The sequence below is a fragment of the Toxotes jaculatrix genome, chromosome 4, assembly GCF_017976425.1.
Source record: "Toxotes jaculatrix isolate fToxJac2 chromosome 4, fToxJac2.pri, whole genome shotgun sequence".
Classification (NCBI taxonomy): domain Eukaryota; kingdom Metazoa; phylum Chordata; class Actinopteri; family Toxotidae; genus Toxotes; species Toxotes jaculatrix.
In genome coordinates this window covers 25,933,131-25,947,609 of record NC_054397.1, presented here as the reverse complement: position 1 = coordinate 25,947,609, position 14,479 = coordinate 25,933,131, and the positions used below count along the sequence as shown (strand labels likewise).

Below are 14,479 nucleotides of genomic sequence, written 5' to 3'. Positions count from 1 at the left end.
ATTACCTTTTTGACTACGTCTGAGGGGTCATGCATTTGGGTCCTAGTCCTTGCCTCCCAAGCCGTGACATGCTCTGGTTCACCAGTAGATACTATTGATCAGTTTCTATCTACATACAGAGAAATACTGAAAAAAGAAAACCCAAACAAATCCTAAATATTTAAGATACTGTTAGATTTGTTTGAGGACAATTAGAAACTTTGACTTCACTCTTTAAATAAACTTAAAATTGTAAAATGAATTTAAAAACTTCTCCATGAAGGCAATGGATTTTACTTATTTGAAGTATATGAGTGGGTTGGCAGATAAAGTGCTAATCAATGTGTTTACAAGTATTAGCATAATGGCTTCAAGTTAATGACTCTGAATGGCTCCCTGCTAGGCTCACCTGCAGGACCAGTAAATAAACACTGAGATTACCGCCTTAGCCTCTGCCTCTCTCCCTCTTTTTCTCGCTCTCCCTCCCTTGCCTCGTCCCTGCACCCCCACATCCCAGTGCATCACCAAATCCAGACTTGAGCAGTAACCTTCCCACCCACAGGCTTACCTAGGCTAAGCCCCTCAGGAGCCCCAAATTACCCTCAGTGGTCCCCTGCCTTTTAGCCCTCATGACCATGACAAGGCTAAAGCCCAGTGCGGTGCGGGCATTAACACTCCAGATGGGGCTCAAGGAATCAATTAACCCCAACATTTCGCTGTATGCACAAGAGCAGACACACATTTTATTATAAACTTATATTCAGTTATAATTTTTTTCTCTCTGCTACGTGCATGAAAACCTAAAACCTTATCTAATCCATATTCTTTTGTTTATTGTCATATTTTTTAAACTCAGATTAACCATTTAAACATGGTATAAAGAATCAAGTAGCAATATAATAATAAAAGTAGAACTCCAGCTGCAACTGACAATTATTTTCTTTATCGATTTTTCTCATAGTTATTTTCTCAATTTATCTATTGTTGTTTAGTCCATGAAAAGTCAAAACATAATAACAATGCAGCAGTCCAGAACCCAAACATATTCAACTTAATATCAAGTGGCAAAACAGGAAAGTGTAAAGCTTGGTTGGCAGTATGAACATTAGCATGTTTTTATGTATTACATTTGCTTATTTGATTTTATAAAATCAGCTTAAATATATAAGGTTTAAATAATACTTCAGCAAGTGCTTTGTCTTTTTTCACTCTGCTCACATTCTTAAACTTAAACTGTGGTGTTCGTCCACCAGACAATTGTCATTACAGGTTACATATCATCTTTTTCCTATCTAAGCTTTAATATAATTCACTTACAGCTTTCCAGCTTCTCGAAATAAATACTTTTCCGATTGGTAATCCTGTTAAACCTTAAACCTACATCCAAATCCAAAATTAACCTACTGCTCAGTTCCAGATGACTCACTTGGTAATTTGCGGTGGTGAACAGAGCCTTCCTCTGAGAATACTGACAGCATGGTGTCAATAAAAAAAAGAATGTCAGCCTATGAAACATACATAGAGATAAGACTGCAAAGGTTAAATAAGTGTCTCCTGTCATTATCAATGACAGAACTGGACACACTTAGGCCCCAGTACCCCACCCTCACTAACTTACATAAACACATTATCACCCACTTATTTCTAATTAGCCCAAAAACACCAAATCTGTCTTCACCCTGTCACCGGGGGTGACCCTGCTACTTAAGCAATTCCCTGTCGAGAGGCCAGAACTGACCAATCACACCAATTCATGACTTATCCCAGTAATAATCTGATAATCTTGCAGCATCTCTCTCTCCTCCAGGCACAAGCCAAGGTCGATCCCTATTGTTATTCATGGGGAGGGTTGTGAGGGGGCATGATGAATGATGATAACATCACCCGTGTCTAACACTACAGTAGCCTATGGGGGGGGGGGGGGGCAGTGGCTAATATTTTCATCATGGCTGAAATGCAGTATGCGCATATTAATAGAGAAATTTGTCAACGTTATGGTCTGCAGAGGATAGATAATGCCATTTAGGCTGATAGTTATATGATTGCCTACCACGAGCCCAGACAGATAAAACAAATCACGGCCCACATCCCATGCAAATTGACTCAATAAAAATGCAAGATGTGGGAAAAAATGCTAAGTAAGAGGAGGGAAAAAAAAAGTCTCACAAAAAAAAAGGAAAAGGAATGGGGTGAGGTGGAAGGGAGGGGGTGCGGTGGAGGGGGGGGGGGGGGGGGGGGTGTCTAGGAAGCTTTAGAGGGGTGAGAAATTCCATCCAGTGGAAATACATCTCACACAGGAAGAGCGACGGGCCAAAAAGGACATAAATACAAAAAAGAAAGACAGAGTCAGAGAAATGCTTCAGTCTGTGACCAGACAGTGGATACATTTATAGAGGAAGGGAAGCCCTGGGGAGGTTTGTGAGGGGACCAGTGCTTGAACTGGATACAGCATGTGAGGGCGCAGAGATCTCCATTAGTATTTGTCTGTATTGTGAAGTATGCCACCATGTGGAGAGTTACTGGTGAGTAGAATCAGAGATAAGGCAGCTGGGCAGGAAGCAGTGAGTCCTTATATTTCTGCAGATGCAGTGGTTCAAAACCTTTTCTGCTCGTGACCCTATAGGATAGAGTTTCACATTTTTCAAGTATGTCTTAAAGCAATACTCACATGCCCACATGTATATACACCATGAGAGTTATTGCTTGTTGTAATTGCTCATTGTAAAAGTGGCACTGTGACTTTTTAACCAACCTATTTTAAAAAAATAATGTCCCTCCATTCCCTGAAACACAAGCAGTATTCAGACTTATTTATACCATTATTTTGATAGTTACATGATGTGACATTTAGCATACTTCAGTTTTATTTTCCTATGTTAGCAAACATACTTGTTAGAACATGTTAAACATTACCCTGTCATAATCCATGATTTTCAGCTTATTTTCAGTGCAAACAGTCAATGAGAGGTCCACCGTGAGGACAAAGATTCATGTGTATTTAACAAGATAATGAGATTCAGACTCTACTGAGCTGCAGTGGAAGGACAGTAACACAAAACAGTGATTCTGCCTCGACAGACTGTTTCTTTTGAATAAACTTTCAATAAGACACCTTATATTAATCTCATATTAGTCCCACCCCAGAGACTGGGAACCATTCGGCAGGAAGCTATGACACAACAAAGAAGCTGCTCTGTAAAGCAGTCACACTGGTTTGTTCCCTTGTGTTTGAAAGATGCCTACAAGTGTATAAATGTGTACACAGTGTATGGGTTTTGACACATAGAATTGTACTAAAGCTGTTATGATAAAGTCTCTTCTTGGATATCAGGCTTTTGAAGTACAAGAGAGAAATATCCTTGTTTATGTAGCTTTTCTCCTGCAGGACACAGAAAACGCAGAAAAAAAACAAAAAAAACCGAAAAGACCCGACATCCAGCTGGAGGCCCATTCAAAATACATGAAACACCAAGGCCACTCGGCTTCAAACAGGAGCAGCTTGCACAGGAGTGACATCAGCTCAGAGTCCCGCTCACCACCGAGGTGCAGTACTTTGCTCCACAGACAGGGGTCAACATCACTCAAACACCGGCAGAGAGGAGAGGAAAGTGTAGCTGACTGGAGCTGATAGCGGGATCTGCTCGGGGTCTGTGAGCTTTTTCTGAGCTTTGATTGATGGGATTGATTCCTGTGCTGCACTGCAAGGCACATGGCTCCTTTTTCTAATCAGATCATAGCCCGAAAATTCAATCTTACATAGCAGAGTAGGAGCACACTGCCTGTTGTCAAAGCACAAATCCTTTAATAAGGCTTTACGGAGGGAGTATAAACAGTAAGGCGTCACAGTTCGATCTGGTCATAAAAATGACGCTGAGGCCAGATTGTACACCTTTAACCTAAATGTCAATATACTGCATCCGCTGCCTCATATACTGATCATTGTTAAATCTTCTGTAGCTTGTCAGAGATATGGAGGGATGGTCAGTGCACTGCTGGCCTCACACTCCCCTGCTTTTGACCTCCTCACCTCCCAAGGGGATCCCACCCACATTCCTCTTTCCTTCCTCCTCTCCATGCCCCTTTTTCCAGGAAGTGATAAAGTGAGCACATTTCATCACCCTGGTAGCAACAGCTGTCCTGGCCCGCTCCATTCATCACACTCATGCACAGCCCCGTCCTCCCAAAGCTATTACTGTAGCAAGCCGAACCCCACCTTGACAACACCCTGTGAGTAAGTGTGTGAGGAGGAGAGCTCAAATGAGTCAGACACCGCATGGGTTGGGTGGGCGGGTGGGTGGGTCGAATGGGTGCATCCATGTAAGATGATGGAGAGAGAGAAAAAAAAATAGAGCAGAGACTGTAGAGCAGAGACAGACGAGGGGGGGGGGGGGGGGGGTGCACTGAAATAACCTGACAACAACAAACATGCTGCACGCAGCGAGCAAGACCAATTTAGTCCTGACAAAGAAAAATCACTCAGCTATTCTCCTGCTGCTGCATCTCTTTGAACACAAACATTTTGAAATATAATTGCATCAAGTGTACAACTGCTCCATTTGAGGCCGGTTGATAAATGCTCACACATGAGAGCACATACATGTACACACACACACACACACACAAGAGCTCCCACAGGCCACGCGCTCAGCTGACCACTCCTCGCCACCCTGACACGCTTAAAGTGTTTAACCCCATGGACGCCGGTGCTGTACACTGCTCATGTTGCGCTGTGCAGTCTCCAGTGAGTGCTATTGATCCTAATTGTGAGGGGAACTTATCCATTAAGGTCGAGTGAGTCTGTCGCCTGTCTCCTACTCACAGCAGACGGAGCGGAACGGACAGATGACTGGGAGGAGAAAGATGGAGGTGGGAGGCTGGGAGGGGAGGAAGAGAGAGCGAGGGATGCAAGATGAGAGAAGGGAAATGAACAGAAATGAAAAAAAAAGAAATGAATGAAGTAAAAAAAACTGCACAATGGCAAGTCTAAACAGATAAGTCTGGACCTGCTGTTTAAAGGTGTCCACATGTGTCCAAAGCGAGTGAATGCCAAAGTTTAGGACTTTAGACTCCTTTACTTTTAAGGCTTGAGTAACAAACAACCAACAAACCCTGATCAGAGGAGCATAGAAACCTGCTGGTTCTGTACGGCAGTCTCTAATGTAGGCAGGTACCTGAGCACATGGAGCTCTGTAAGTCATCACACAAATGTTGACCTGAATTCTGTGTTCTGAGACGACTGTCTCCTCAGTGCCTGATCCATAGTGGCACTTGATTGTGGAGAAGATTTATGAGAAGATAGAGAGTCTAGACTATCCATTACCCCAGGGTCAAGGCAAGTTGGGGCAATATAAGAACTTCTGTTTTGTCAGCATTAAGCTTTTGTTACATTTCGAGGCTTATATAAGATGTATGATTAAATCAGTAATAGGAGATCCCTTTAAAGTGACTCCTTGTGTGCCTGAGGGGAAGCATCTGTACAGAAATAGAGAACAAAATAGGACCCAGGACAGAACCATGCTACAGACTTTCAGATGATGCATAGTTACCAACAGCCATTCAGAAACTCAGAGGCAGGTGGAGAACCACACCAGGGCTCAGCTACACACTGCCTAAAGCCTCGATCATACGTGTCTTTATACACACTACAAACGTGGGTATGCACACACAGACACGTTTCATATATGTGCATTAGAAAAAACATGATAGTGACCTCCTGCTCCTGACAGCAAGAAGCGAGAAGCTTACTTTGAAAAAGTAGAAAAACAAAAACTGTGTGTGACAGCTTAACAAGAGCAGGACCGACAGTTCACCAAAGCCAGCTAACTTTTCTGGCACAGTTGGCACTCCTTTCTGGGCTGCACATGGACATCCACATGCAGATGACAAAATATACATCAAGTGGTCTTTAACCACCTTTTGAGTGGTTGCTAAGCAGCTTAGTAGGTTTAAACAAGGAAGAATAAAGGATTTTCATTTTCTGTTACTTGTTCCCATTGTGGGAAACACAATCGAGTTACCGAAAGCCTTTACATTTCTCACGGAGCTGAGAAATCAGGCAAAGTAGACGATCAACAAGATGAGAACACTTAGCCAAAGCTGGACTTTTTTTTTTTTACACTTATTAGCAGCTTTTCACACTTCCTTGTTCTTCTTTCAGGAGCTGTGGTTCAAAGTGGATGAGAATTTGATGCCATTCAACTGCTTCCTAATTAACGTTTCCTAGCAAATTATGTCGACTCATCAAAATGATGTCCTATTATGCAGTGTAAAAGGAAAAGTGGGGAAGGAGATAAATGCCCACTTTGACTGTTCAGAACATTCAGGGATTATCAGCACCTTTTTGCAGCCTGTCATTAGTTTTAAGACGCAACTTCTTCTTATTACAAGGAGCTGGAGCGTCCGCAGTGTGGAGTGCCAAGCATCTGTGACGTCTCCACAGTGTTTCCAGCAGCGGCTGTTGCAGCTACGGGAGTAAAATGATAAGATACTACCTTCATGGGGAATTGTGATTTTAATGTTTTGTTTTACCACAGTTACATTTGACTTCACACACTGTTTGTCACATTTTTCCCTCTTTGATGTCCTTCACACTTGTAAGACACATTTATGATCATTTATGAGAGAACAGTAAAGTAAACCTGTGGGTGTTCCCTGGATTTAAACATGTTAGGCATAAAAGTTCATGGCACTTTGATTAAACAGTATCTACTAATAGCATTTTCTGGTGTCACCCACTGTTCATCAGAGGACGAGTTGCCATGGAGATGGATCATTTGACATACAAGCTCGGTATCTGTTATTACTGATATCTGTTATCAGTCAAAATATGCTTGACTTTGCTCCACCTACTGATGAAGACCATGTAAAATGGGTGAAAGTAGCGTTTACTTTGAGTGTTTCTCACCAAATAAAAATTAGGCATAATGCAAAAAAATCCTCCTACGAACAGATTCATTTTTATGTAGCATATGAAAGTGATTTTGAAGAACTGATTTAGATTTTTCTTTTTACTACAAACAAAAATGTATGAGTGATCCAGGCCTGACATATTTTGGCAGGGCAGTAACATTAACCTATTAACATTAGCCGGTGCAGACCATTGCTTTCACTGGTTCATATGACAAATGTTGTCAGTGGCAGACTTTATCTGCCGTAGCTGATTAACATTAATTACACAAGAAACTTGCCAAAAGGCCAAATTAACCCGCGCTGTTGTCTGTTCCATGTGTGCTGTCCAAAGATCATATGTATCATCACTCTGTGACTTTACTCTGTGATCATGAGTGAACTTTGTGTTTGTGTAGTTCAATAATGCTCCAACAGAGCAGATTCCTCCGTACTACACCGTGGAGCTTTGGAACATCAGTACCAGGAGTTTGAACCTTAGTTAAACTTTCATTTCATATCAATAATTCCGGTCTGGGCTCTTCTGTGTGGAGTTTGCAAGTTCTCCCTGTGCCTGCGTGGGTTCTCTCCGGGTACTCTGGCTTCCTCCCACAATACCAAAAACATGCACATTAGGTTAATTGGCTACTCTAAATTGCCCGTAGTGAGTGAGTGTGCACGTGTGAGGTTGTCTGTCTTGTCAGACTCCTTTTTAATGACCTTTGCATATCTTTTCCTGCTCATCTCATTTTCAGGTTGTAGCTACAGGTTGTCAGTATTGATTAGGCCACCACTCCAACCTGTGGTGTTTTCTGTCTTCTCACAATACAGATCCCCACTGATGTTTTTATTTCATTTATGTTATTTTTAACTGTGAAAGCTGACTCTGAGTAGATGCAGAGAGGAATTAGAAAGGATTCAGGTTCAATAAGTGAGTTTGATTCTGGGTGAAGATGTGAGAAACTATTATCAAACACCAACCGGGATCAGGTCTCATTATTAGCAGATCATAAGAAATGACTCAAATCAGGTTTGGTGGTTAAAACTATTAATCAGGACAATTCACAAAGGTCTCTATAACACCACACACATAAAAACATACAGAGCAGACAGAGGACATGTTGGGTGAGAAGTCAATATCACATCACTTGGATGTAATAGATGAGCTGACAGGACACACACACACACACGCATACACACAAACCATGATAGATTAATATTATTCTCCAGCCGTCCATCCTTCTCAGGGTTTCACATCACTTTTCTGTCTCCGCAGCACACATGTGTACTTGTGCACAAACATTAACAAAACCCACACACTGCTAACACACACTCTCCAATCACGACTTTAAATCAATGACCAATCTCATTCCTGAACACACTCCCCCGTGATTCATTTTCATTTAGCAGATGCATTATGGGTAGGGAACGAAAAGGAACCCATCCAATTTAGCCGTGACACGAGTTGAGTCCCGTGGATCATGACGTCTTACTAACCATTAACTGAGAGGTCTTTTTCTTCTTTAAACAGAGAGTGGGCAGTTCACTCCCCTGAGTGTTTTTTCTTTTTATTAAGACAGAGTGAAAGCCTTCAGGGATACAGAGGAGCCAGAAGAGGTTCTGGCTCCATTTGATCTGAAGCTGACTGGAGTACAGCACTTCCTCAGGCTGAGATCTCCACAACTACACCATCACTGGGTTCAAGCTTCCACTTCCACTACACAGCCAGTCTGCTGCTGGAACCAGAATAACAGCAACAGAGTTTGGGTTGAGTCTTTTGATGACTGTGTCAGAAAAGCACTGCTCTGTGGGACAAAAAGCTGAATATATCCTCAGTGCAAGTGTTACTGGATGTTTCTAGCTGTGCTCACTTAACTTGGTTAGTATGTCAGTTAAAGCTGCATCCTACCATATAATATCATCCTAAAAACGGCCAGATCCTACAGACATGGGAAGTCTGGAATAAAAACGGCATTTTAACCCATGTAGTATCGCATACCCTGACGTGTCTCAGTAGGACTATCAACGTTGTTTTCCACTGATATACCTGCAGCTGGGGCACAGATCTGGCACTTTTGGTTGTTAAATGCAGCTTTGAAAACGTGCGTACCATTCTGCTGACTGTCTACAGTACATTCTGTGGCTGTCAAATGATACTATTTTGTAATCAGCCTAATATGACGCAACTTTCTAATTGCAGTGGCAGTAGAATCAGATCCTTGTGCGGCCCCTGTGTGTGGCCCTGGTTCAACTTTTGCAGCGATCAGCATCAAGATTTATCAAACTCCGCTGTGGCGATTTTGACATTTTTCAGTCTGAAAGCATCAAAACCACCAGGTGAACATTACAGGTAAAAGTCATGCCTTTAAACTTTTACTTTCAGAAAAAAGTATGCCACATTGCATTTAAGTCCTGTACTTCTCTGTGTTTTTACTGTCTAATTTTGAAGGTGCTTTGTCCGTGTTGAATATCTCTAACATCATGTTCTGATGGGGGCTAACAGACTGTGAGTGGTGAAGGCAAAGCGTGTACTCGCTTTATTGATGCTTCATCTCCAACTGCTCTTGACAAGAAGATTAATGCCATTTCTTCATGCACCACAATACACTGGCATATGCAGGGCAGAGAGAGTGGGCGAGTGATAGAAGGATGTTCGCAGAAAGAAAGAGAAAAGACTGGGAGAGATGAAGGGAAAGCTGTGGATGGAAAACATAGAAAGCTGTATGGACAGCGAGGAAACCAAACTTGTTGATGAAAGAACTATAGCATTGGCAGTGGTGTTTTTAACCTTGAGCTGTCTCGTCAATCAAACGCAGTTAAATTTATGAGGACGAGTTAGATACAAAGAAGCAGAGGAAGGAGGAAGAGAGGGGGAGACACTAGGCTGTGCTGAAGAACACTGGCAGGCAGAGGTCACCAAATCCTGCCTGCTTCCCTTCTTTCCTCTCATTCAAGAGAAAAACGAAAGGACAAAACTCTAAACTACAGATTGAGAGGAGAGGAGAGGAGTAATTAAAATACAAAAAAAAGACATAGCCTGGGTCTAACAAGAGCACTGAGTTGCAGCGCCTCGGGTGCAGCTGTCTCGATGCATACAAGAACACATTACAAATGAATAGTGCTATACTGGCATTTGAGGTTTGAGGAGGAGAGTGTGTTCTCTAATTAAAAACTACCCAAAGGGGCTATCTCCTGCTATGAAACAAGTCATTCTCCTCCTCCCACACTCACATCCATCAACTCCTCTCTCTGCCCCCCCCCCGACTCCCCCCTGCCTGGCCTGGCAGGAGGTTTTAACGAACTCGGAGAGAAAGAGCCGATTTGGGAATAGACTGGAAAGTGAGAGCGGGCAGAGAGGTAATGAGCTTAGCCACTGTACAATCATGCAATATTTCTGAGATTCGGTGTGAAACAATAATATGCAAAAGAAGCTGGCATTTAGAGGATGATGCACAGGTGTCCAGGCATGTGTGCTTAGTTTACGAACAACAGCTGAGCTATTGTGAGTAACATCATCAATCAAAAAAGTGTGCATCAGTGTGTGTCTGTCAGGTTGCAGGCAAAAGCAAACGCACCATCATTACTGTGGTGGCAGCTCACCTGTAAACCTGTGCAGTGATGCAGTAATGTATGCAAAGACCTTACAGTCTCAGCTGTTTTTGCACAGCTTGTGCCATAAAGGAGATCCTGCAGAATCAGCTACACGTTGACATATGGTCATCTGAATTCAGCTGGAACTACATATACAGACCAAATTTAGTCCAGTACTTCACTGACAGCTAAATGTGGTTTTCACCTGTCAATCACCAAAATGAGCTTATGGTGCTGTGTGGTTTTCAGCTGCTCAAACAATAAGCTTCATCTCTGGAAACAACAGAGAGCCAAATCCATAAGCCATAAGCACCATGAAGTCATTTTGACTTTAATTCATCTAAAACAAACCTCAATGTGATGGAAGATGGAAGAAATCAAGGATTACAAGTTGCACATTTTTAAATTAAAGTTAAAAATCTGAAAAGTGGTATTGTTAGACTGTGCACCTTTTGTCAAATAGCAGCTACAAATTTTAATTACAGGATAGCAGTACACTGATTTCCTTACACTGCAGGTGATTCTCTTGGGTCAGTTGCTTCAAAGATATCATGATATCATAGACCACAAGCAGAAAACATCAGCTGTGAGTGTTTGCTGCTTTTATTTTGGTGATGGAATCCGTGAAATGTTCATAACATGCTAAAACATAGTGTAACCGTGGCACAGGTAGAGAAGAGTTGTAAATTTAGCAAAGTGATATTCAGTAACTGTACACAGGAAAACCTAGCTGAAGGTTGCCAACATTAACTCACTGTAAGCTACAGGTCATGGCAGACCAAGTGAGGCTGTGGCTACTTTGTCAGACGAGGATTATGTTATTTCTTCTTCATAATTTACGTCGACTTGCTTTAATCACTACACGACACTTTCACGTCCATCCTCTGTGAGTCAGATAAAAGCAGTAACAGTAGTGTAATGTTTTCCCAAAGCTGATGTCAAAAACCATTTCAGACTATATTTTGGAGTGAGCAACACCCAAACACCCACATTCACATAAGCTAACATTATCCTTTGGGGAAGGAGGGGGGGTCCATATTTTCACAGTCAGTTAAACTGGGTTCAGTTCAACTCTGCCACCAAAATAAAGATGGTGTCACTACAGGACAGCACCACATAAATCAGCAGACTGACTATACACACAGCATGTGTACATGTGTTTGTGTGTTCAGCGTGTACACTGTGTGACACTCACTCCACTGGGGGATTGATGTCCTCAGCTTTCGTCTCGAAGAAGCGCAACACCTCCTCACTCTGAGAAATCTGAGGGGGGAGTCGCACCAGAGCCTGCAGAGAGAAACAGAGAGAGAATGGTGGGTAAAATACAGACCACAGCCTATAATCACAATCATATAATCACAATAAGGATGGGGCATCCTGGAGAACAAGTTTAATTTTCAAGTATTTTAAAGCTACATATTTTTATATGAGAATGGATCAAATATGTTGCTTGTTGTGACAAACCCACAGAGAGTTATCACCCAACTCTGCAGTTCCTCTTAACTATGTGCAGCGTTTTAGCCTCTTTTGGCTCATTGTTTTTGGTTTTTGGCATCCCACAATTTTGCTCCCATCAAAACAATTTCTAGCTGTTTTCAACAAAAAGCTCTTTAACATATTTAAACTACCCGTCCAGCGTCAAGCAACTAGCTGTCATGATCAGCCCCTAAAGGGGGCTGTTTTCTGAATCCTTTGGTTTGTTTTCTCTTTATGTTTTCTCTTTAACTCTTTATGGATATTTGGAGCTTCTGGACTCTTGTTTAGTTTCTTTAGTTCTGTTAGTAGTTCCAGTTGTTTTCTTTAGTCAATTTACTCTTCTTTTGGGTGTTTGAGTTTTGGTTGTGTATTTGTTGTATTTGTTTTATTCTGAAGTCATAACCCTTGAGTATCTTGTCTTTGTCTAGTTTCCCTCCTTTTGTGATTGTCTGCCCCGCCCCTAATTGGTTTCACCTGTTACCTATTACCTTGTGTGTATATAAGCCTTGTTGTTACCCTGTGTTCTTGTCAGTTTGTCTGCACCTTGTTCTATGGCTCCTAGACTGTTCCAGTGATTTTGAGTTTAATAAATGACAGATCACTCATCTGTCTGTCCTGGGGTTTCTGCATTTGGGTCCTCTTCCATGTGTTCCTGGCTAGTAAGGAACGTTAAACAATTAGCTGCTAAAAAAGTTGGGGTGGTACAAAACCCGAGTTAAAAGGAGTCAGTATGGGTGGAAAAAGATGTATGAGAGCTATGAGATGACAGAAAATAAATTCAACACCATTCCAACCATCCTCACTCTGTTCTCTCCCTGTATGTTCACTGACAAAGCCAAGCTACAGTCAAAGAGAGAATGATATGTCTGACTAGCCATCTATATTTAAAGATCTGGCTGACTCCCCCCAAAGGCATATCTCATGTACAGTCTGGGGTGCTAGGCCTTGAACATGTGTGGCAACATACATACAGCACAAGCCTTGCATTTAAATCGGCACAGTCCATCCTTCATATTTCATCCACTGGATCTTATATTATTGAAAGAGTTTAGTGGTTGTGTTTGAAGAGGTTGTATGTGGCACCACAGCTGCCTGGACTCAGTTTCCCGCAATCCAGAGAGCAGAGACTTTGAGAACACTGGGTAATCACTGTACTCTTCCTGTCTGTTGTTTGCCTCATAAACAGGATGTAGGAAGTAAACACTGCGGCACACTCTACAGTGCTGAGCTAATAAACTGGCTCACTACAGCAACTGTAAACATTAGATCGCTTCAGGTTATTTGGATAATGAGGAAGCTGGTTTCCTTTTTATAAAGCTTTGCTGCTTGTTTTAAGCCAAGGATCAGGTTCATTTCAGATGTGTATAATTGCTTTTGGTTTTTAAACTTCTCTTGGTCCCAATTACCAAGCTGATACTGTAGCTAACCTTTCCTAGTGCGGGCCAGCGATACTGCTACCTAATTGTGTGTACAGAGACAAACGCATTGGCATTATGCCAAGAGGAAAGAAGGAAGGAAGGAAGGAAGGAAGTAGGGAAGGCACAGCGGAGGAAAGCATCTGAATCCAGGATAAATAAAAAACTAATAAGGGAGGAAACGGGAAGCGATAAGGCGAGTCTCCCTTGAACTAAAGAATGACAAAAGGCCACTGCTTTCAAGGTGTTTTGTTTTGTTGTTTTTTTTGCTTTTGGGAAGGGGACCATCACGTGGAGAACTTTCTTTCCTTGTTTTATCAAATGAGGGGGTTAAAGACTGTTAGTGAGTCGGTCTTTGAAATAATGTAAGATTTCAAGTTCTGTGTTACGTTGCATTGTGACAGAGAAATGTGACGCACAACTAGCTTCTCCAACTGTGGCACACATGAAAACAAATAAACCTCTAGAAGGAGAAGATCATAATATTTCCCCACCAAGTCAAGTCCTTCACAGCCTCAGAAAACTAAAGTGTCATAGAGGACTACAGACTCTCCCTCATATGTCGCACAATAGCACTAATAAATAGATCATCTGTGACCATTGTGTAAACTTTTTCCATGTCCACATCCACGTGTCTGAGCATTATCCTGTTGAAAGCATGTGAAAGGACGATGTAGGCTGTGACTTCTGACCCCTCACAGGCTGGGGGACATTTCCCAGAGTCAGATGGGGAACATGAAAGATGTTTACAGTAAGACCTCTTTACCCTGCAGTAGTCGTCGATGAAACGCAGCCGCTTCATGGCCACATCTCGCACATGACTCCTCCGGAACAGGATCTTGCCTGGAGGGAGGCAAAGAGAAAAAAAAAAAATTAAAGTGAAGGAGAGGGAGAAGGTGAAGGAAAACAGGAGGAAAAGTGTGATGACAGATACAAAGGAAAAAGAGAAATTTGCCAGTGAAAAGAGAACATTTTGACACATGCATACAGCCCTCCCTAAAAAAATAAATAAATAAATAAATAAAATAAAATATACAACAATTGTGAGCTGATCTGTCAGTGTAAACTGCAGCATGTCATACCCTGACCTGCCAGGAGATGCCAGTAACGTACGGTGCTGATCCTTAATGGCC

General features: G+C 42.1%; 1 protein-coding gene across 4 annotated transcripts in view; it reads right to left on the bottom strand.

The window, feature by feature from the left end:
* sh3pxd2aa (SH3 and PX domains 2Aa) overlaps positions 1 to 14,479 on the bottom strand; it is a 95,839-nt gene that overhangs the window by 52,497 nt on the left and 28,863 nt on the right. For all 4 annotated transcript variants that reach the window (XM_041035531.1, XM_041035532.1, XM_041035533.1 and 1 more), the window contains exons 4-5: positions 14,113 to 14,189; positions 11,651 to 11,742 (exon numbers count right to left, since the gene is read on the bottom strand). In XM_041035531.1, coding sequence (XP_040891465.1) covers positions 11,651 to 11,742; positions 14,113 to 14,189 — 169 coding nt within the window. The remainder of the gene's footprint in view (positions 1 to 11,650; positions 11,743 to 14,112; positions 14,190 to 14,479) is intronic.